At 37.5% G+C, this 24,195-nt stretch overlaps 1 protein-coding gene across 2 annotated transcripts in view; it reads right to left on the bottom strand.

The window, feature by feature from the left end:
* NRDE2 (NRDE-2, necessary for RNA interference, domain containing) overlaps positions 1-20,869 on the bottom strand; it is a 28,190-nt gene extending 7,321 nt beyond the window's left edge. For both annotated transcript variants that reach the window (XR_014616242.1, XM_084207938.1), the window contains exons 1-10: positions 20,766-20,869; positions 16,963-17,071; positions 14,682-14,900; positions 12,517-12,666; positions 9,770-10,232; positions 9,169-9,571; positions 5,615-5,748; positions 3,498-3,618; positions 1,255-1,430; positions 179-565 (exon numbers count right to left, since the gene is read on the bottom strand). Coding sequence is in view for 1 of the 2 variants with exons in the window: in XM_084207938.1 (XP_084064064.1) it covers positions 179-565; positions 1,255-1,430; positions 3,498-3,618; positions 5,615-5,748; positions 9,169-9,571; positions 9,770-10,232; positions 12,517-12,666; positions 14,682-14,900; positions 16,963-17,071; positions 20,766-20,844 (2,241 nt within the window). In the remaining variant the exon portion in view is untranslated. The remainder of the gene's footprint in view (positions 1-178; positions 566-1,254; positions 1,431-3,497; positions 3,619-5,614; positions 5,749-9,168; positions 9,572-9,769; positions 10,233-12,516; positions 12,667-14,681; positions 14,901-16,962; positions 17,072-20,765) is intronic.
* Between the last annotated feature and the right edge of the window lie 3,326 nt (positions 20,870-24,195).

Raw genomic sequence — 24,195 nt, 5'->3', positions numbered from 1 at the left:
AAAAGGGGTTTTTGTTTTTCTTTTTTTCCCCCTTGTGCAATCTTAATTGACATTTCCTGATTTGAACACTTAGTCTTGCAAGACAATTTTTGTCAAGACTTTTTTAAATTCAATATAAACATGATTACAGAACAAAGCCACACATCACAACATTGATTATATGCAGACTCCTCATTACCTTAGATATTTCATACTGTAGCCAACAAATGGCCAGGTTAGATTTTTCCTTTCCTGTAAATATCTGGGACAGAACATGGAAGACATTCTGTATGAACTCCTCTCCTTCTTTATAGTGGCCTATCTGATGTCTGCCTCGTGACATCGTATCCATATGACCAATACTGTTGAATCCAGAAAGTGGAAAATCAACAGAAGTCAGTGGTTTATCATCATAAAGCACACTGTCAAAGATGTTATTTTCATCCATGGCAATATAGAGACTGGAAGGAAAGAGTTTACTTGTACATGGAACTCCCAGGAATTGCAAAAAAGAGTACAAGAGTTGATGTTGAAGCTTTGGACTAGAAAGACGGATTAAAGATGGTCCCAGATCATCAAATAACACCTAAAAAAATCCAAATTAAAACAAAATCCATTAATTTATGCAATCAAAAGCAGCAAAAGTGTAATTTACGTAATTAAAGAACCTTTCAAATCAATAGTATTTAGAGTTACCATTAAATAGTATCAAAATGTCATTCAAATTAAAAATGGACAAGTTAAACAAGCAATCTGTTTTTCCAGTCAGACTGTAAATTTGCTATCAAGAGATTTCTTTGCCTGTGAACAACAAAGACCTCCACAGAAAACTTACAAAATGAAGGTCTGGAAGACTTTATTCATAGGCCTTTTAACATATTCAGATTTGAAGATCAATGTCTGACTTGACCTAGTTCCCAAGGAATAAAAAATATCCAACTATCTGACTTGAAGGCAATGAAACCTTTTTTTATTTAATGCTTATCTCTTCTTAAACACATATTTCTGTGAGATTTCTCCACAGAGATGACGAATCACTGAACAGCAAAGACTATTTTGCCTGCAGATTTTCCAAAGTTTACCATGAGCTTCCCATGGTTTTCAGAAGCCTCAGCACAAAACCTCAGGCAAATTTTGAATTTCAAAGAAAAAAAATCTTTTTGCCAAACAAAGAAAAGTATTATTCTTCTAAAATATCCACAAACATGGCAATGAATTCAAATTAAAGGATAACTAGTCTTATCATCTCCTCTTGTTCTATTTTATCACAGTGACCTGTCTTTCTGGATCTTCACAATCTTCTTCAGTTTCCTTTTTGGTTTTGTCTGGCCTCCAAGGTAACCAGTGCCTTGCCTCCCGGGAATATTCAATATCCAACCAAATATGCCACTTGGGAAGAGTTTTATCTTTTATTTCTTGATCTTCATCTATGTCTTCCTCATCCTCATCATCTAAAATCAAATCAATATATACACACACAAGATTATTAAAGAAAAATCATCCTACCAAATCCAAAGGCCAGGCAGGAAATACACTTTAACTACTTTAACAATGGAAATAAATGTAGTTAATAAAAAAACCACACAAGACATAGCTGAGATTTTCCACATCACAGTTCTGGGCTTTGACACCAACTCTGTAATAGGAAAGTAGGAAGCTTCCAAACTTTTAGAAGTTGTGAATTAGTGTCAGCACTCAAACTTTTTCACAGAGGAGAAGAAAAAACACTGACAAGCTGTGGAGCACTTTTGTCAACAGCAACTTGCAAGCAACAGCCAAAACTCAGTCATCCTTTTGTGCAATTTAGATTCTTCACTTCATACCTGAACATAAAATTTCATGTATGCTCTATCAATACTAGTTTGCATAAAACATTTTGAGAAAACCACTGAACATATAAAATGGTACTTTAATATAAAACACTGCAAAACAAGTTTGGCCATGTTGCTTTTAACAAGTGGTATTTTCAACATTTTAATTAATATGCAGTTGAAATAACCCACAGAGTTACACACACACACACACACACACACACACACACACACACACACACACACTCTCTCTCTAAAGGATGTGCTTAACCACATCCCACTTTTATGATAATCTTTCTGGACTATTGGATACAATTATCATATTTTTCTTCTGACAGCTATATATTAATCCTGTGCAGAAACTGATGAGCACCTATAGGCCAAGAGAAAGCTTGTAGAGATGTTTCTTTTTTATTGCTGAGGAAGAAAATTGCCTCAAAATTTCATGGTTGTCTGCATTATAAAAGTCAAGCTATTTCTACACCACCTCCAAATTCTTGATTCTGACACCTGCCATTAACTGTGTGAAACACTCCCAATCCCAGTTCTTCTTAAATTTCAGGTACAACAAACAGGTGGTTGCAAGATTTTTACTCTCTCTATATTTTTGTGATCAATAGTATCCCCTTTAGTCAGCAACTCTAAAAAAAGACAGCATTTCTACAATCTAATCAAAGTTTGAAGAAACTGGACAGTTTTTAATGAACACACTCAATTGAAAATTGCACCTGGACTTCAGGGGCTGACACAAATGGGGAAACCAGTGGTATATACTGGAGCTGCCCAAGACTGGCAATGGTCCTCTTCTCTATACTGAGTCTTCTCAATTTTTGAACAAAATGCCTAGAGCCATCAAAAATAAAACTGCTGAACTCAGTTAGGGGCCAAGGAAATTCCATCTTAATCCAGGGACAAGGGAGGAACATAATTATCTTTCAGTTCCTTTGTTTACTAAAAGCAGACCCAAACTTGCTTCACCAGAGTTGCTACAGCAGGAGTAGCAAAAGCAAAGACCACTCTTCTTTGGTGAGACACATTCCAGCCTCCTGCTTCCCTGCAAGCTGTATCTGCATGAGAAATAGTCCTTGACACGAAAAGAAGTACTGTAGACCACAAGACAAGGTGAGGCTAAGCAGCAGGGAGTGTTTTCTGCACCCCTGCTCATCTAGAAGCACTCCAGCCAAGTGAAAACACAATTCCTTCATTTTCTGCATCACAAAGAGAAAGGAAATGTTTTCCTCCTCTTTTAGCTATATCTTTGCTTGAGAAACTAAAGTCTGATTCTAGAAATAGAATCATAAATCTAGGTATCACTGAAGCAACTGTCATCTAACAATATAACCCCACTTCAACCTAATAATATGATGAAAGGGTCTCAAGGGAAGTAGCTTCCTTTCACTTTTGATGGGCGTGACTCTCCGCCAAGTACTCACACCTCTGGCTTTTTCAACATGAAGTGGAGAATATGCCTTCCTCTCCTCTAATTCTCACTGTGGGAAGGGCAACAATGTTCCATAAACAATATCATACACAGAACATTCAACACCTGCTATTCCCTGTGAAATATGATACACATTATCTTGATATAAGTACATATTTTTAAAAACTTGTATGCAAAACCATGACAAGAATCAGATTATATCATTCTAATCAAAATGTTCAGAAGAACACATAGACATACAACTACACATATTGAGACACACATACCAGGCTTAAGAACAACCCAGCCACCCTTTTCTTGTTGGTGCATCCATGCTTTCCAGCCTCTTGCTCCTTTTTCTCCAATTCGTGGTTCTCCACTATCCCAAAAAGGCTCAAAGAATTCCACCTATTTTTTTTGACAGGACCAACCAAAACAAAACATACAGAAAAATAATTTTTGCTGTTGTGCAGACATTATCTCTGTCAACTTAGGTTTCTCAGACCCCACAAGCATGTACTGGATATAATTTCTGTATCTGAAAACTTTGTTAGATACTGCTTAAGATTCAGCAGGCACAATTGAGTACTTCAGTTACAGCTGTGGAACATAACGACTGTCATCAGCTCTTCTCATGAAAATAAAGATTGCTTTAAAAGGTAACAGGCTTTAAAGACAGTAAAATACTTTTGTGCCTACAGTCCTTTATAGATCTTTTGAGGATAAAGATCCAAAGTCTCTAAGGTGTGGCTTTCAGAACCCAAAACTCCCGTCCTCCCTAAGTTCTATGGGACCATGAAGAATTTGGCTAATGGAATGATAACTCAATCACACACCTATGGTCAAATAAAAATGTTACAGTTGCACATAAATATGACTAGACTGAAGACAAGAGGAAAAAGATCCATAATGACTTTAATCTTTCAGGTTTAAGGATGGCCAAAAAGGTCAGGGCACTTCTCAGTGAATCAGAAGTTCAGGATTCTAGTCCTAGTTACTTTGTCACTGCCAGTATGCAATCAGTCATCTCTAGATTCATCAATTCCTCCTCTGCTTTGTGTATCTTAAGCTCTAATGACAATCTCTCACCTATTAAATGCTTCTGCTGTTTACCAACCCTTGGTTTGGACATTGAGATGCGACTGTTAATACAAATATAAACAATAAAATTTATTCCAAGAAAAACCAAGCATCAACACATGAGAAAATTCCAGGCTTACAGCAAATTGCAAAATATAATTCTGCTCCTCGTGGATTTATTCTTTGCTGCAAGTGAGAAAGTGAACTGTGAAGACAGTACAGAATCAAGTAATTCCAGACTGAGTCATAACACTTCTGTAAGACAGCAGAATGTGTGATCAGCTGTAAATCTGGCATTTTCCTATTTTCAAGAACTGCATTTTCCAACCTAAACACGGTTCTTTTCAATCAAGGTTCCTTTTCATCCTGCTCTAAGATTTTTTAAATACTACAAATGCAGTTTTTCAAATGATTGGAACTGTAACTACATGTATCTGTGCAACTACTCCATGATAGCTATGACTAAACTCTAAATTTCATCTCTTTAAGAAGACACCACTATTTTTTAACCTGTAAGATTGCTCCATTTGTAGGTAACAGTTTAAATTAAGAGAGCAAGAACCGGAGTCTGAGTTTCTGGGATGACTGTGAGGTAGTGCAGCAAATTTAATTTTTATCCTCTACAGTAGCCCAGCTGCCTAGATGGTGGCCTCTCTACCACTCATTAAAAAGGAAACAGTTCCTAACAGTTCAATGGGATGATGCTACTGGCATCTAAATATTAACTTCATTATTATTAGGGGGGTGCATGTGCAACATCCTCCTGAACAAATTAAGAGAAAAAGTGATTTAGTACTTTAACATTTACCACTATAAGTTGAATAGAATCTCATGGGTCAAATAAAAGGCACTTGAAAGCACAAAATTGTTCCTAATGTAGCCATCAAATTAAGGGAAACAGGTAACAGAGAACCTAAGAAACTTTGGCAAAAACAGTCTGAACTGAAAGATTTTATGCCCTATCAGCTCTCTCCATCACCAGTAAAAAAACAACAGCATTTTGGAGGAAAATAAGTAGGGTAAGTGCTAGCTAGACACAGACATTGGTCAGCTAGCTCAATTTTTTCCATTTTTAGTTATTAAAAAAGATATGAAACAACTGGTTATCACACTTCTATTATATATAGTAAAAACAGCCATTTGGCCTGTAGTTCTAGAGGATCCACAAGCATTTTTTTCAATGCAAGCATCACCTTGAAGAACCTCTAAGTAAGCTGTTATCCAAAATATTTCCCTATGGCCTTAAAAATTCATCAACATTTTTCTGGTACAGCATTTTCTCTAATACATACAGACACACACCCACTTAAATGGAAATTGCTACCTGTCCCCTTGTTGGCAGATCTTTTACACTGTCAGGTTTAAAGAAGGTGAAGTCAATCAGAGCCTGAAACAAAGACACTGCTTTCTCAGAATGGCCAGCCTGTCTCAGAAAGTGGCACTGCTGAATAAATATAGCTGTAAAGAAAAGAAGATAAAATTTTAGTACTTCAGATTTTGTTGCAAATTGTTTTATTACAACCCAAAAATATAAAAATACATACACAACATGCTGTAGAACATAATTGTTTTGGAACAGTAAGAAAATCCAAACAATGAAGGGTAACCAGCATAAATGCATGTCAAAATGGTCCCAGTTTAATGAACTTTAAGACTGCTCACTTGAAATGTACTGAAGAGATGGCTTTTTATTCATGCCATACATGCACTGTCCTTACTGGTGGAAAGTTAGACACAATGCTCTGCACTTCACTGTATCCAACATCTGTCAGTGTGTCAGCCCTCTTTGAAGATGCTGGGTGTTATCACAATGCACACAGGAGGTGATAACAAGAAAAATCCTTTCTGCCTCAGTTTTGCATGAGTTTACATTGATAATATGTTAGCAATATATAATTTTCATTCCAATTGTCATCCCCTTTTTCTGTATATAAGAACTGAGTTAGGAGAAGTCCAGTCTTCTGGTCAATATATTACTGCTTAAAAGTAGGGAAAAGCCCTATCCCTCACTCTTCAACAAATTATTTTTCTAACCACTGCCATATCCCTACTGCACACTGAACTCCAGTCTCAGCTTAAAAAGGGAAGCAAAGTCCCAGTGTTCCTCTCCATATTTTGAGTTGGAGAAGTAACAGGTATTATAAACACCTCCATCATGAGGCAGCTCAAGGACATTTCAGTGATACTCAATCCCTCCAAATGACACTCCAGTCTTAACACAACAGAAACTGTTTAAATTGCTTTAAATCATAACAGACTTCCAAAAACCCCAAGCCTATAAAGACTTAAATCACTGACAGCTTGGGAAACAGCAAACCAGTTCTTTAAATACTACTGTTCCTTCACTAAACACACTATCTTTGGAGGGTTTTAAAGAATCCAAATATTAGGTGTCTAGATACACATGTGTAACAACACAGGTTAGCAGCAACTGCTCTTAATCATCTTCATCATCTTATACTTAACACATGGGAATTATTTACTCCTTTTATCTGAATTTAGATAAAAGGAGTAAATGTATCTTATGTAGGAGTAAATGTATCTAAATGTATTTTATGTATCAGACACATAAAAACCTGAATTCTGCTAGAATATACACACTGGGCATTTAATAAATTTTTCTGTAAAGTCAATGATTATTCCTGCTAACAAAGACTGAGATTTCTGAAGGTATTTAAACAACAAAAACAATTATTAAGTTTATAATACAGTCTTCCCAAGTATTTTAACTAATTTATGCACTGTGTCAAACTGATACTGAAAAAATTGTCCTTTCCTAGTCTCCCAGCTTTAGAAATGAACTTTGATTGAAAAACTCTGAATGTAGAAAATGCCTCATCAGGATTTGCTGCCAAACTGGTGCCAAAAATAAATTACAGTGTAAATTTTTCTGCATTAGAAAAAAAAAAGGTACTTGATGAAATGCAAAGATCAGTATTTTCTTTGTGGTAAAAACTGAAAACAGCATGAATACATACTTAATTCAGTCCATGATGCTAAGACAGTTCTGCAGCTGAACTGGCCTAGAAGATAAGGATGTTTCTCCCCAACCAGGAGATATAATTTGAAAAACAGAACTCTGTTTACAGAACAAAAATTAAGAATACTTTATATTAATCTGCTTTTTATTAACGGTTCCTAGTAAATGTAAAGTATTATAAATTGTTATCTCAAAATTTATGTAAAGGCTGATCTACCATTTTAAATTCAGCTTTACCTTTTCAAAATTTTTCAATACTTTAAAAAAACACCTACCTATTTCCAAGCAGACAGTACTCCAGACTGAACTGAACACTAGATGGCACAGTCCCCCACTATTTAAAATTAGAGCACTTTGTCCTTAGGAAAGGTCAAAGGTTGAAGATATAAGCCTAATGTACATCTACAGTGCTACTCACCCAATAAAAAGTTTGTGAAAGATTCTGTATATTTATCTTAATGAACAATTTGATTACCTTCCTAGTAAGTACACTGTCAATTAAAACTCAGCCCAAGAATTACATAGTTGAGTCACTAATAAAGAAATCTTAAATCAAGAAGTCTCCCTAATCCTATAATTTGAATTCTGAAGAGGAAAAATAAAATACTTGAGAGTGTTCATGAACAAATCACTGTAGGCTTAGGACAGAACAACAAGAATTTACTTGTGGTTCTGTTCCATTCATGAATTTGAGTTCATTTTCATTTTTAGCTATCTATGGATATTGCCAGCAAAAAAGTATTTAGAAAAACATCAATCTAATATCAGGTAACTTGCTAAAGGAACTCTATTAAAAAAAATCTCATAGCAGCTGACAAACTGCTACATGAGTTTGTATTTCATGAGTCACATACATTCAAATATGTGCAGGAAAAACAAAATGAAAGAAACAACTTCTTGTTTCCAAAACCAGATTCTGAATAAAACCTTTGTCCCGAGAAGCATTCATTTTGGTTTGTGTACAAAGTGACTGAAATATTGGAAATCAGAGACAACAGAAGCTATCAGGCTGTACAATACGCACTGGCCAGTAGAGCATTTTTCCTCTGCAGCACTTTTTGCAGTGCTTGATCCAAGATGAATCAGCCAAAGACTGTATGAGATCTGAACACCTGAAACCAGTTTGGTAATCCAGCATCTCTATCTATAAGTCCAGACTGGATATTGCATAACATCATTGCTCCAACAGGAATTACAGGACTGGATAAAAACAAGAGGTTTCTTGGACTATGATACACATGAAAGAACAGGACTCCTCCATAATACTCTCTTAGATTGAAAGTGAATTTTAAAATCCAAAAAAAAAACCAAGTCAAAAATACTCATGGTGACACTAATCTTTTCCCCTCCTCAAAGTATTCAGGATCAATAATCAAAATGACATGCCAAGGTAGAAAATTAAAATTCAAATGGATAGGTTAAGTCATTTAGCTCCAAATAAATTTAAAGACCATGCCAGAACTGAGCATGAACTCATTTCTTCCCTGAATCCACTCCAGCATCCTAACTATCTGACTTACTTTCCTTCCAGGATAATTATCTCTTGTTTGAAAGTTGTAAAACTTCCAAACAAGAGATAATTATTTTTTTCACAAGTCTCCCTTTTATAAAAGCCCATCTCCTGGCTGTTGGCTGTGATTCTCCAGTCCTGATATTGTACTCTAAACCTCTCAGCACATTAGACTTTAATGGACGCTGTATCATAAACTGTCTTGGGGAAGAGAAGGATCTGCTATTTCCATATTTGGTTGGAATATCTGCTTTAATTCTCAGCTAAGAAACCAGGAGGCCAGGCATTTTGAAGAGAAGAAAAGCTTCATGCAATACATAGGAAAATCTGTTCTTAATGCAGGTCCTATGAAGATCAATCTGACCATAATATGTAGCAAGAACCTTACCCAGCATAGCTTCTTCAGTGCCAGGCAGCAGAGGATGGGATACCATGCTGCCATCCTGTACAGCTGCCAGTGTTGTCAAACATTTTCCATAGAGACTGTTGATCTTTGAAACGGAAAAGGTAGTGAACTGACTTTGACAGAACAGAAGGTACTTCTTCCACATCTCTGGATTATTGGGATGTAAAAAAATTAGCTTCTGCCATTCTTTGATCACAGCTGGTGGTTCCCAAAATTCTGTGCAAAGCTTCAGTCTGGCAAGTTTCAGATCAACATTACTTGGATTGCTTTCAATTGCCCTCTCTAAAATGGCCAGTTTCTTTTCCAAGATTAACTTGAGTGATTTTCTCCTTAATTCCTGCTCTCCCTTACTGCCATACGGGCTAGGTCCTCTCATTAATTCATCCTAAAACAAAAAGAAACATCATTACAACCTTAGAAAGAACTATCACTAGAATCACAAGAATGCTGACATTTGTGAAGATGAGTTAACAGTTCATTCTTCACCAAGAAGATATATACAGTTCTAAACAAATGAAATTACAATATAATGTTCATGTATTTATTACTTATAATAAGCAACAAGGTCTGTTATAATACATACCTGAAAGGAAATAAATTCCATCCAAGCATTAATATCTCTCGGGTTTTCTCTAACTTTCTTGTTATATTCTTCCACTTTTGTCATTAGAATGGAGCTCATGTTTATCCCAGACTCTTGAACTGTCTGCTGTGTATTTACAGACTCATTGTCTGCACTCTTGCACCCTTTTCCTTGTAGCCACACTGTGGTTGATGGATCATAAATCCCAAGAGGATTTACTTCTGTTGTGTCAGAGGAATCATCAGTTTCCACTTGGGAAACTGGTATAAAAGCAGGTGGATCAGATGGAGAATTTTTATTACAGACAAGAATCCCATCTGTGCTTAGCATCTTCACATTGTTCTTTGTAAAGTAGCGCTCAGGTCGACTCTGTGCTTGCTTCCTTTTTGATGCAGAACTGTCCCAAGTTATGCACTGTTTCTTTGCATCTATGCCAAGACAGGACTCTCCTTTCCTTTTATACCTTGAAAGGGAAAACACAATTAAACATCTTCTAAAATACACATTAGAAAAGATACCTCCTTTTTGAAAGAAATACTTTCATTCAAATTAACCCAAATAATGTATGCATATATCTTCAAAAGTTTAGGAACCTGGTAAATTTCTGCTTATTTAAGGCTTCAACTTACAAATTCCTTCACTGCTATCATACTTTTACTATCACACTAAGCCTCCTCTGAATTCAACAATATATGTCATACTCAGGCAGAAGAAACCCTTTTTCTTTTCCATCATTTTAAGCCATGTAGACAAACATGGAGGAAGAACAACACAGGGTTACTTAGATTACATTATTTTAACCTGAAAGTGAGACACCACTTGTTCAGTCCAGTAATTTCCTTCTGCATCCCTAAGCCTCTCTCCATTTTATATGCCAAAAAGTGGAGAGGGGTGTGAAGAGAAAAAAAGGCCATGTTCATAAAGGCCACAAAAATCCTATGGATTAAGACAGGAAAAGACCATCTTCAAATATTACAAAAAAATGTAATTTCAGTGGCAGATATAGTGACGTGCAACACTAAAATAATACTTTTCATCTCAGAAAATACCTGACAATCCAAAGGTGATAGAAAATTGAAACAAATTGTAACCAGGCAATTTTATTGCAAAGGCATAAAAAGCTACAAAAATATAACCCATAAATTCTCCCTCCTCCACAAATAATTATATACAGTATTATTGTATATACAATAAACAATTTTCCTGAGAAAATCAAGAAGTGTACATGCAGAATGCATGAGCCAACTGTAAGCTCCTTTGGATGGGCTTCTGTATTTATGCAAGGAAACGTTCTGAAGGGTCATCACAACACCAGTAACTCACTAGGGATACTGAATGTTCAATTTCATCTATACTAACTTGAAATGTAGCATTGCATAGGACAGACACATTTTAGTATAATGTCTGGCTGAAATCTGTTTTCTAAGAAAGTACCTGTAACTTTTTTCCTTTTTTTACAACGGTATCAAACTACTCAAGTAAGTAAACCTCTTGACAAATCTAGTATGAAATAATCAATACTTTCACTTACTTTTCAGGCACAGAAATAGAACCATAGAGACCAAAAAGAGCACTTGACCAAAGACAACTTCTAACACAACCTCGAATTTCTGACCTCAAAAACATACCTTTGAATCTGCCCCATGCTGCCACCTCCAGATGGCCCTGGAGTTTGCTACACAGAGAATTTTTTTAAAAACAGTGAAAATCATGCACATTATACCCATTATTTCATGCCATCTTTGCCTTTTAAAACATTTATCCAACAATTATAGAATGGTTTGGGTTGGAAGGGGCCTTAGAGATGATCTCATTCCAACCCCATGGGTAAAGACACCTTCTGCCAGATGAGGCTGCTGAAAGCTCCTTCCAACCTGGCCCCAAACACTTCCAGGGATGGGGCATCCAAGTATCTGAGCAGCCTATTCTGATGCCTCACCACCCTCTCAGTAAAGAGTATAAAAAGTGCCTCTCCATCTTTCTTGTAGGCTCCCTTCAGGTACTGGATGGAGCTTTCTCTTTTCCAGGCTGAACAACCCCAATTCTCTCAGCCTTTACTCACAGGAGAGGTGTTCCATCTCTCTGTAATCAATCTGGTGGCCACTCTGCAGACTCCCTCCAAAAGGCTGATGCCCTTCCTGTGCTGGGGACTCCAGAGCTGGATACAGCACTTCAGGCAGGGTGTCACCAAGGCAGAGTGGAGGGGCAGAATCCCCTCCCTTGCCCGGCTGGCCACACTGCTTTGGGTGCAGCCCAGGACACAACTTGCATTCTGGGCTGCCAGCACGTATTTCTGGCTCATCATCCAACTGCTGTCATCACTGCTCTACCCAGCAGCACCCCCAAGTCCTTCGTGGCAGGGCTGCCCTGATCTGTTCATCCCCAGCCTGCGTTGATGCCCTGACCCCGGTGCAGCACCTCGTCATTGCTCAATCTCATGAGGTCCTTGCCCAGGTCCCTCTGGATGTCATCCCATCCTTCAGGGGCATTAACTGCACTGCTCAGCTTAGGGTTGTGAAACTTACTGAGTGTGCACTTGATCCTGCAGTCCATGTCATTGATGAAGAACACATTAGATAGCACTACAGACCCCCTAGGGATATCACTTGCCACTGACACTGGCTCACCACCAAGTCAAATTCTGAAATAAGCTACTCAGTTATCTTTTCTCATCTTCTATGTAAAAAGTTGCAGACAGACTCGAGTGACTCTGTGATAGTTTGGATACAGAGAACAACATTCCATACCTTGCTATGTCCCCACGATACAAGGATTTGTAGGCCCAGTTTGCAGGGTCTGGTTTCTTGTCTATCCGGAAGGTGTCTGCTCTGGGGGCCTGGATATCATCAAGCCAAATAGAGCGACTGCTGGTAACACTGGATGCTTTCTTACCTACACTGCAGACAAGGAGAAAGAGGATATTCTAAGCATTTGTGCATATATTCAGCATTCACATAACCCAAGACACATTAAATTTCTGTAGTTCACAGTAACTTAACTTACTCAAAGTCATTGTACATGATCCACTCTTGCAAAGTCAGTCCACACTTTGAAAAAAACAATTAGAAATACCCTAATAGTACCATCAAATCAAAACACTGAAAGTCCTTGCACTTCCAAAAACTAAATTTATTATTATGAAACGTAATAACCAGATTTAACCAACTAATTTAATCAATAGCTTGGCATCCTATAATCCAAAAGCCACATATTACTACTTTCAAAATTTACTCTCGTCTTGGTAAGATGATACAATCAAGAATAAAATAAGATAATCTGTAAGAGGATTGACTAGCTGTAATTATACCCATGTATTTGATAAAACAGTGTATCAAAGTGGTTTATGGATTACAGTTATACAAATGAACTTAAGTGGAAATTGCCACCTGCCTCTGAACTCTAGATAACTGTGAATTTCCAATCTGAATTCATGGTACAATTCTGTGAGTTTTAGAGTCCTGAAAAGTTTTCTAAAATTTCTCAACATTTTTCACATTCACAGCAATTTTGTGGTTTGGGTTTCAAAACCAGTCTTTTGAAAATTCAATATTCTCTCAGCATCAACAATTTCTGGAAAGTAGGAAAAAAAAGCACCATGAGAGAACTTCAACACTTTTATTTGGGCAAAGCACTGGCTGTCTGGCCCAACCTGGCAAACAGCTTATGAATCACACCCAGGCACCCTAGCAGCATGGATGAGCGTTGAGACTGAGCAGAATGGGTTCAGCACCCAAATAATTTTTACTGTCCTTCCTCACAGTCAAGGAAGCCTTAGCCACCACAAGCCAATACAAGTTCTCACAAAGGAGGAGCCACGGTGGGCTGGAGGTATCTGACAACATCTGCAGCATCTCTGCCACTCTTCCACAGGGAAACAATGTTACCTTGGCATCACATATCCCACCAACCTGCACTTTCAGCTCCTGATTAATCCCTCTTGAGAATAGTAAACGGGGGAAATTCAAAGACTACCCAGCTTGCATCAATTTCTTAATGTCACCAAAACCTCACTCTATCCACAGAAGTAGCTGCAGTGTGGTGAACTAGAGCCAGAGCTGCTGATACCAAAGAAAACACAGGAACCAGGGAATCAGAGGGAGGCAAAATGGCTGCTCAAACCAGCAAACATGGTGACAACCAGGAGAAGGTGACTCACTGCCAACTGGACAGGGCCACCTTGAAATGTTAAAAACCCAGCAGCCTGAGGAAAGCATAGCTAGGTATGCCAAACCTGGATACTTGCTGCATTCACAGAACCTCTTTTGCTGCTCAAAGACCATTATAGTCACTACATGCCTATTTTGTTGCTTCATAAAAACATGACATCTCCACTAATTACACAGTACTTTAGAGCTCCTGAAATTAACAAAGAAGACTTAACAAAACAATTTCAGTTGCTCAAATACTCATATAAAAATATTACAAGCAGAAAGTATGAAGCAAAATATATGGATATAAAAGAAGTATTAAATCATAAAACAAATTTTGTCTTAAAATGAAAAAAAAGAAAAATGTTAACTCTGTGAGGAGGAAGTTACATTACAAAGCAAACCCAGCCACATATTAATAATGAAGAATGCTTAATGCAATCGCTCTCCAAACCCTCACAAAAGATCAGTGAAACAAGATGCTTACAAAAACTGAACATAAGCCTCTACATGACTTCAAAAATTTATTTCATAATCACCATACCATGCTTTGCTCTGTACAACAGGACTTCACTGAATATTTTAGTCAGTTTTTTTATATGATTAAACAAGTGGTTCTAAATCTGTTTCCCTTGCTTTGAATGCATGTTTAGTCAAACAAACCTTAGAAAAAGATGATCAACCAATGGTAAGAATTTCAGTTGAAGAGACAAGCACAAGAACACAACGGATTTACATCTTGCATAGTGTTAATATTTACGTACTTTGCTGCTGCTTCCTTTTCGCTACTTTTGCCCCTTCCTTTGTCCTTGATGTGCTTAGTGTCCACCTCCGATTCACTGCTACTGGAATCCCCTTTGGTTTTCTTTTTTGTCTTCTTATTGTGGTGATGCTTTTTCTTTTTCTTTTTCCTTTTCTTGCTTGTCTGTTTCAGACTCTCATCTGTATCACTCTCCTCTGACAACTCAGATCTTGAAGAAGTCCTGCTTGGAAAAAATGATATACATTTATATGTATCTATACAGCTAAGCAGTAAAACTGTTATGGACTACCACCATAACAAAGTTCAGAACATTTTATTCTTTACCTTTCTTCTCCCTCTATTTTTTTGAGACGGTAGCAGTAATGTATACAGCAAAAGTGAGCTAAATCTGCATTAAATCACAACTACATTTTTCAGCTGCTGGAATTACTGACAGCCAGTCATAATGTTTTAATTGCCAAGGCATTTTGATGTGTGATCTGTATAAATAGCCATCTGTTAACACTGCCAAATTGAAGAAGATGACCGAGATGATAAAATTTCCTAACTTTGCTAAACAACTTAGGTCATGTTAAAAGACTAAGAAATCTTTCACTGTGACCTGCAAAAAGAAAAAAAAAAAAAAAAAAAAATTTTTCCCTGTTTTTCTAGGACTTATATAAGTAATATCAAAATCACTCTTTTAAAATCACTTCCAGATTAAAAAAAATCAAATCTACCAACCAAGAAACAATTTTTGATGACTACTGAACTAATGTTATCATATAACACAGTATAATGTAATAAATAACACTATGTACAACAGACAACAGAGTACAACAACAGAGTTATTGAGAGATCACACAAAGGACATACTTTTGGCAAAACATATGTATATTACTGCACATGCCACAAAAACTCCCACACTTAATCAAATGAATAATGGAAGTCTTCTCTAACCCTCACTTAAAGCACAAGCTCTTTTTTTTTTTCTGCAGTCTTTCAAAGAAAAAAAAGTGCAACAACTCTCATTATTCCTAATATGTCAATAAAAGAAAATATTGTATTTCAGAAATAAGGCATCTCAAGAAACAGCCCAGACAGAATTTCTTTAGGGACACTAAAGAAAAAGAAAACAAAGAACCATTAGCAGATCTTTAAAACAAACATGCACATTTTTGCAAACCAAACAAAGCAAACCCTCTCAAAACCACCAACCAGGTCGGTGTAATTAGTTTTTACTGAGATGAAACCAATTAGCTTTTATTAAATCAAGTACCCAAGAAATAGACAAAACAACCCCCAAAACAACCCCCAAACATTTTTCTGCATGCTATTTTTGACAAAGTCCTTTTCAAAGATAAAATTAATATGGTGGGTTTATGTCATTCCATCTGATGGCAACGTGCAAAATCCTTAGCTTTATGTCATGAAAGTCCTAAAAAGATTTGAAGAAACATAGTAGAATATATGACTGATAAACAAAACATTGATTGCATTTCAAACACACAATGCATGTAAATTCAAGACCAAGTACGGAAAAAGATGTGTTGAGGTGTGCTTGGTATTATAAAGATATTCTCTGTCATGACCACCAACAGCCATCATAGACAAGGGAGCTTGTATCAAATTTAAAGAGACTAAGATTTTGAACTTAACAACTACAACCTGACTGCACTCACTATTGAGTGCTAGTTACAGTGCAGATAAGCCAAGTACAGCACCCAGTCCAGGGAACGTATTAAAACCAGTTCTTCAGCAAACGTGGCTGCTTAAAGCTTATTTCAGCAAAAGAATGTAATCACCCACTTCAGCTGACCAGCATGTTCTGCAGCCACACTCAACTTGATACATGTAAAATTTCATTAGTTCGCATCAGCAACTGTTTTTCAAAAAGTAAAAAACTCAACTGTGAAATGGCTGATTTCTCTGGTTTCCCCAGAGAAAGTATAAAGATGATGCTTAATCTTTACATTATTTCAAGGGTCACTTTAGACATTCAAAAGCTAATAAAGAATGATGATTGCTCAGTTCCCTCTCCATTCCTAAATGACAATCATTTAAATGCAGCTCTGAGAAACAGAAAATAGGAATGTAATTGCATACATACAATTTCTCATTATTTTAAGTTAAAAGACATGGAAGCATTATTCATTCTTTTACACATGACTCAGTTCAGGCATTTTTAAATACTGAACAACAGAACGAAAAGCTGCTTTTAGCTTCTGAATTTGGTCTCATATAACAAAAGATAAGCAGGACAAAAGAAAGGCTATTTCAAAAGACATTGAAGTACACTCTACCTTACTAATGGCGATTTTTCAGGAATGAGATTGGCAACTTCTGTAGTGCGCTGGTGCAGTAATAGTGCATCTTCTGCAGAGAAGCTTGGGTTACTAAGCCAGTCTAACTCTGTAGGTAAAAAAAAGTGTGAGATCAATACAAATTAGCTTGCTGTGCTTTTTTAAGTTGGGGGTTAATCTAGTCAGCAGACAGTTAAATTCACAGTAAATGTCACTAAGTCATGTGCAATAACTGAGCCTATTGGAAAGCACTCAATGAAATTGCCATTTAGCTCATACTGAAAGCAGATTCCATGTTTAAGACACAGCTCTATACATAAAAAAAGAATCTAACATTCATTTTTATGATTTGAAGGTTCTAACTTTATATCTTTATAGACTGTATAAATTTGTTATACATGTATAAGACAATTTACTGTATCATAATATATTTACTATTATATATCAATTATACATTAATTTCTCTATACAATATATAATAGAAATAGAATATAATAGAAATAGTTCATTTTAAAAATTAAATTTAAAAATTACAGAAAAGCATAATTAAACAAAAGGTATAGTTAATGAATGTGATAAAGCTTATACAAACTAACAAAAGCGTACTTTACTGACTGTGTGGAAAATATTCTTAACACAGTTTTATCGATAGGCACATCCATTACTGATAAGAATACCCAAGTGTTTTATACATGGCCAAAACATGGCACTGGATTCTCAGTTCTCCAAGCACTGAAATATCATTAGACCTTTCAACAGTGTGAAAGAAAGCTATTTGATGCTAATTTGGATACACTAGTCAGCATTAAGCATTCTGCATCTAAGTCACCAGATAAGATCAGACAGGGACAGAACATGGAAGGGAAACTTTTTGTCACAATTTTACTGATATTACAAGTTTTATGACAATTTTCATATCTAGAATTCCTTTAAGCATGTGAAATTTCTTCGTTATTTAACAACAAAAGTTCTTTGGCGTAAATACAGAACTTAACAGCAGTCCCTCCAGTGCCATACTGACAGAGACAACATGAGGAACAAATTTGGTCTCCCTGCCTCTCCTCCATGCTCTTTACAATCACTTTTTTTTTTTCTTCCTGTCACATTCTTGTCTTTGTGCTCTTGACTACACTGACCTCTACTCCTCAAACAACAAGAACTCACTGTCTGTCAAGCCATATACCTCTCCTCCTTTTGAAGTAATTTTTTCAGAAACAGAATTTTGGTATCAAAAGTTTTCTTCTGTCTCACATCCCTGAGCTGTCGTCCACAAAAGGATTTAAAGTAGAGTAGGCTGCAAAACAGTCTGTTAACCTAATTTAAACACATCAAGAAATACATAAAATAAAGCAAAGCTACAGTTTGTGCTTCCCAGGAGTCCACCCCCATTACAAAAGGCTCCATGAGGAGTGATCACCTCCCTGGCTCTTGAAGCTCCATCTCTGTGCACGGGTGAATCCACAATTCATGGTGCTGTCAAGACCAAAACACACTCCCCATGACCAGCCCAACCAATATGCTACAGAACACCACCATGCACCATTTCCCAGCCTGTGCCTGTAGCTTGGTTCTACTGGAGCAGATAAGGTCAAATTCTGTGAAAATCAAGCCCTGTGGCACAGTCAATAGACCTCTGTGGCTACAGCAGGAAAGTTCAGAATTCTTCAAGCATCTTCTGAAGAATTTAACCAAACTGACCTTATACTAGAAAGAAATGAGCAATTTTCCCCATTATGCAACATGCAAGTTCAAACTGCTTGTGTAAACAATCTCAAGTGTTCAGTTAGCTGGATGCAAGCATTTCAAACATTACAATGCATTCCAAACTTTAAAACACTATTTCTTCATTGGTTAGGCTTTTTTCTTGTGGAATGTCTAAGAAGTTTATAATTTTTGCAGAGCAGATATAAAAGACCTATTTTTCAATAATATGCATGTACTTGTTACATGCTTATGAGCACAACAGCAGCAGCAATCCAATGACATTCTTTTTATACCTTCTCAAGCAGAAAGAAAAATTAAGAATTTACAGTGCATGTCTACAGAGACAGTTTTTAAGAGTTACATGAAGTCTTTTTTGCCTCTCAGGATCCTGAAAATCTGCTTTCAGCAAAATTCACAGCATCGTCTGACCTACAGCATAGTTCAGTCTGCAAATAATGCTTACTAATGTCAGCAGGGTTACTTATCACCATTGCTCTCTTCATGGCTACAGATAAATTCACAATTTATCTTCCACCAAACACTAATTAAGCTTGACAACATAATTATATCGAAGCATACAGAAAATTGCAGCACTCTAGAGGCTGTTGCAACTCAGCAATTGACCGGCATAGGAAGCATAGGCACTGCTTCTGTTTCAGTTCCAGACAGCACTTCCACTTTAGAAATGGATTACCAAAGTTTTTAAAAGTATGAGACAGAGTGGTTGGCTGTATGAAACATGACCACCATATATACATTATTACTTCAACTTTTACAGTAAAGCTATAAAACAGTCCTAAATGTCTGCTAATACTCTGGGATCTCTGTATTATGATGCACTTTGGCTTCACATCAGGTCTGAGCAGAGAACCATCTATCAGAGAGACAGATGCCTGTCAAGTTCTCAAGTTCTCACAAGCTGAATGTGTGAAATTTGATATACACCACCATAAATGTGGTTCTGAGTTAATATTTAATTTTTACAACTCACATTAAAATGTCGTTGTCAACAACAAAGTACAATATTTATTAAAACATAAACCAAACAAATCATGTTCCAGGTTTGTCAATAATTCTCACACAAAAAGCTTCCAAAATTTAAGTCATAAGCAGTGCTGACAAGTGAAATCTGGATCCAAGAGTCAGTCTTACACCTTTTTCTGTATAATCTGACCTTCCAGACAGGTGGCCTGAAGCAACATAGGCTACCGTAACAAACTTAAAGGATAAATTCCTAAAATTTTAAAATATAACCAAAATATAATTACCAGAGAATTTTACTGTACATCTGCCTGACAGAGCAGCTCCCCTATTCCTACAAACTGGAGTTTGGGAACTTTTTATGTCCACTACTCCCTACTATCAAATGTCATTACCAGAAAGTATCCTGAATGCAGCCAGAACATCTCTGTACTGGCAGAGTGAGTATCAACCACTGTTATGCCATCAGGGGTAATGCAGAACTGGCTACAATAGGAAACTAATGCACCTTTATCGACTGGACCAAACACACAAGAAACGTAGCCTAGGTAAATAATTCTATGGTTTCCCTCTGCTGTGGTGTCTAGGGAATGGGAAGATTTAAGAGTGGTAGAACTTGACAAGCAAAAGTGTTAGCTCAAATCCTGTTCAGTAGAATTAATAAACATAGTACCTACTATACTGCTCGGCATTATACCAGAAAGTGTTATTTACTTTAATATTATTATTTATTTTATTAAAAGTATTACTCGCTAGACATCAACTACAACAGTCAACGTGATACAATGAATCATAATCTCACTTGGGACCTTCCAAGAAAAGTCCTTTCCAACTGTAATTCGGCTTAATTACAAGGAATTAAAAAACACTTTTCAAGATATCCATAGCTAGTGGGGAAAACGGAAAAAAAAAAAAAGAGAAAATAACAAAACCAATGACAAACCAAAAGCCCCCGTGCCGCGCTCCGCAGCCTCAGGGGGCGATGGGCCCGAGCCCGGCGGCAGCACCGCCCCCGCCGCTGCTACCCGGCGGGGAAAACACGGCCGGAGAGGGGCTCGGCGTGTGCCGAGGGCCGCTGGAGAGCTGTTAAGGGAAAGACGGTTCTTCCAGGACTTTACCTCTCGTGGAGCCCTCGGAGCTGCCGGCGGGGGGCTCCCCTGGCTGGGCGGCCCCGGCGAAGGCCGGGAACAGCGCCATGTCTCGCCCGCCGCCCCCCGCCCGAGCTGCCGGCGGCAAGATGGCGCCGCGGCGCCGAGCGCGCTGGGAGCGGTAGTTCTTCCGCCCGGCCCCAAGATGGCGGCCGGGGGAAGGAGGGCTCGGCTCTGGGGTCGCTGCGGGCGGGCGAGCGGGCGGCTCTCTGTGAGCCTCCGCCTATCGTGCGCCCTCCGCCGCCGCATTGCGGGACTGGAGCGGCGAACTGCTGCGGGAAAAGGCGGGAGGCAGTTTCCAGAGCCAGCCTGTCCTTCTCACCGCCCTCATTCCTCATGAAGCTCCTCGGGACAGAACGGCCGAGCCGTGTCCCTGGCACGCTCGGCTGTGTCAAAGGCGGTGCTGGCAGAGGCCAGGCGGCCTTGTCGGTAATGAGTGCACGCCCGGAGAGCCGGCTACCCTGGCAGCCTGTCTCAGCACGGGAACAAATACCCTCCTGCAGCCCGGCCTCCTCTGATAGCATCCATCAGCCTGCCCTCCACAAAGGAACTGGAAAAATAATTTTTTATGCTTTTCACTTTGTGCTTTCTTGGACAGGATGTTCTGCTTCTTAATTATGTATTGTCTGAAACAGTGTTTCCTTGTTTTTCTCTAGCCAATGCCTGATTCTTGTATTGTGAGAAAAAAATAAGCACCCTATTCAGTTTTTCTGCAATATTTTATACCCTATTAATTTACTTCAGTATTCTTCTTCGACTGAAACGTTTGCCTATTTGCTTTGTATGCTAAAGCCACTCCATAACAGTCTCGTTGTTGCATTTCTTTAGTTCTTCTAATTCTTACTAATACTGTTGCATGACCAGAATTTCATGTAATGATTAGGGTGTACAGTGAATTTAGGGATTATATGGAATTATGATGACTGGTTTGTTTTGTGCTCCTTTTCCAACACCTTCTGATCATTCTGTTTCACTTTTGTCTTCTCCTGAGCTCGAGAATCTGTCAAGAGACCATTTGTGATTGGCAGAAGATAGCAGAGAACTACTGTGTGCAGATGATAGGATGAGCTTCTCTATACACACTGATTCACATCTACCAAACTGATTTTTGGTCATTTTATAATTCATCTTTTAAAAACTGCAGTGACCTTTCTCAGTCAGATTTCCAGTTGATTGCTGTGAATACCTTTGCACCATCTGCACACTTTGTCAAATCCATGTCTCTGCATTTGCAGCCTTTTTTTCTATGTTGATGACTTCATCCTTTAGAAAACTCTAAAACTATTTCTTAATCCTTGTTTCCTACCTTGAGTTTATGATTAGTTCATAAAATGCTATTAATCAACAGGAGATAAGTATGAAAGTACAGAGAGAAGAGGATTCAGAACACAGCAGTGATCACTGATAGTCACCAAATGAGTGGGGCCTGATTGCCAGCTTGGAAGGTTTGGATTTAAGTGTACACTCACCTCCTGATGTGGAGCCAAGTTTTTGTTCAGGTGTGTTATCATCTATGAAGTTTTGCAGTAAAACATTAGAATGTAGAAAATGTAGTATGTCATATAGAGAAATATGGATCCACCTAGAACTCATACAGGAGATAGGGAAGACATCTAAAAGAAGCACATTACCAGTTTTGAAGAGAGAATTACAAAATAATTACCTTGCCACATGCTTGTTTTAGCCTTTGTCCTGAGAACAGAAAACATACATAATTTTTCAACCTGCAGTTGTCTGTCTGCCTGACATAATTTCTCCAGGTAGTTTTAGAACTCATGATCAGTATCAACCAAATTTAAAAGAGAGTTACTGGTTATTACATTACTGCAAATCAAACGAGAACAGATTGGAACTCAGAGCAGGATTTTGAGTGGGAGCAAAACTCCAATATGCATGCAGTTCACATTGGGAGACTGACCTGCTGAGAAAGTTGAGTCAGAACTCTTCTGTTAATGGAAATATTTCTTATAATCATACTTGGATAGTTCCCGAAATCTGTAAACGTGTTTATTCTGCATACTTCAGCAATGGGGAAACTACCACCTATCTGCAGAAGAATAATTATTTCCCTCTTCTCTTATCAGTGAGACTCAAAGCCCTTTCAAGCTTTTGATGCTCTAGTGCAAGATAAACTAAAGAGATTTAATAAAAAAGCATTCAGTTTATTTGCTGAATGTAATTTTTCACATTGTCTCTGAGCTGCTCACTGTGATGGTAGCTAATGGTTTCTCAAGAAAGAGAATACAGAAAATGTGCTTTTTGAGAGTAAAGCAAATGGCCAAAGAGAGAGTTTATAAGAATCCTAAGCACAGATTTATGCTGTGTCCCTGAAAGTGAAACTAAATTATGGCTAAAGGATGAGAAGGATACATTAACAAACTGTTATTGTTGCCATACCTCTGTTACTGTGACAAAGAAAAACCCCGACCAAACAAACACATTTAACACCACCACAAAATTGAAAGCAGTTATCTTCCATTATCACAAATGAAGTTAAACTTGTGTCAATGTTGCTTTTAAATTATTGCACGAGTAGTTACTATTTAAAGTTGGCTTTCTAGTAGAATCTCCTGCTTTGACACTTCCTTGTATTATTGAGTGAGCAGCGCCCATGCTGATGAAATGTAGTTTTCTGAAATGTATCCAGTGCATTAAATAAATTGGTTGCCTCAATGCAGTTGACCCACACTTTTCCTCAGGATTTACTGAAAAGCCTGACAAAAGGACCTCTTGATGTCTAGAGTAAAGAAATACCCAGCAGTTTCTTCAGTTCTATCCTAATAAAAGCAAACCATCAAGCCTTTTACATTACAGACAAAACCACAGTAGCTTCATATTTAGCAACAAATTTCAATTACTAATGTTCTCTTCAGTTTTAATTATCTGTTATATTACTTGTACAATAAGTATTCTAGGTGATGATATTGTATAATACTGCTATTACATTTAATGTATCACATTTTCTCCTCAAAGGACCTTTGCAGGTCAGAATGTTTATGCTTCCTAGAGTATTTTATACAGAGATTTTGAAAACTATTATAAAATGCAATTCTGCTGCCTTCTTACAATGTAATAAACAATACCTGAATAAAATCTTAGCAGTTTAAATTATTAATAAAATAGGGCTACAAAATTACATGGGAAAGGTGCAAACATTTTTCCTTCCACAGACAAAATTAAACAGAAAGTAAACATATACAAGTTGATGGATGCATTATTGCTAATATTTTCACAAAGGCTGTCAGCCCATCTTTCTAATGCTTCAATAAATCTGGTGGTTTATTTACTGATCCAAGTCCTATCTGTAAAATCCTCACTTATGAAAAGCTTGCTAGGCTATCAAATGCTTGCTGGGTGGATCAGTTATTGCAGATATATTTGTGATGGACATATGTAATGA

This window comes from Fringilla coelebs (genome assembly GCF_963513975.1).
Source record: "Fringilla coelebs genome assembly, chromosome: 6".
In the NCBI taxonomy this organism is placed as follows: domain Eukaryota; kingdom Metazoa; phylum Chordata; class Aves; order Passeriformes; family Fringillidae; genus Fringilla; species Fringilla coelebs.
Note: the sequence above shows the minus strand (reverse complement) of the source record. Positions and strands in the feature narration are given on the sequence as shown.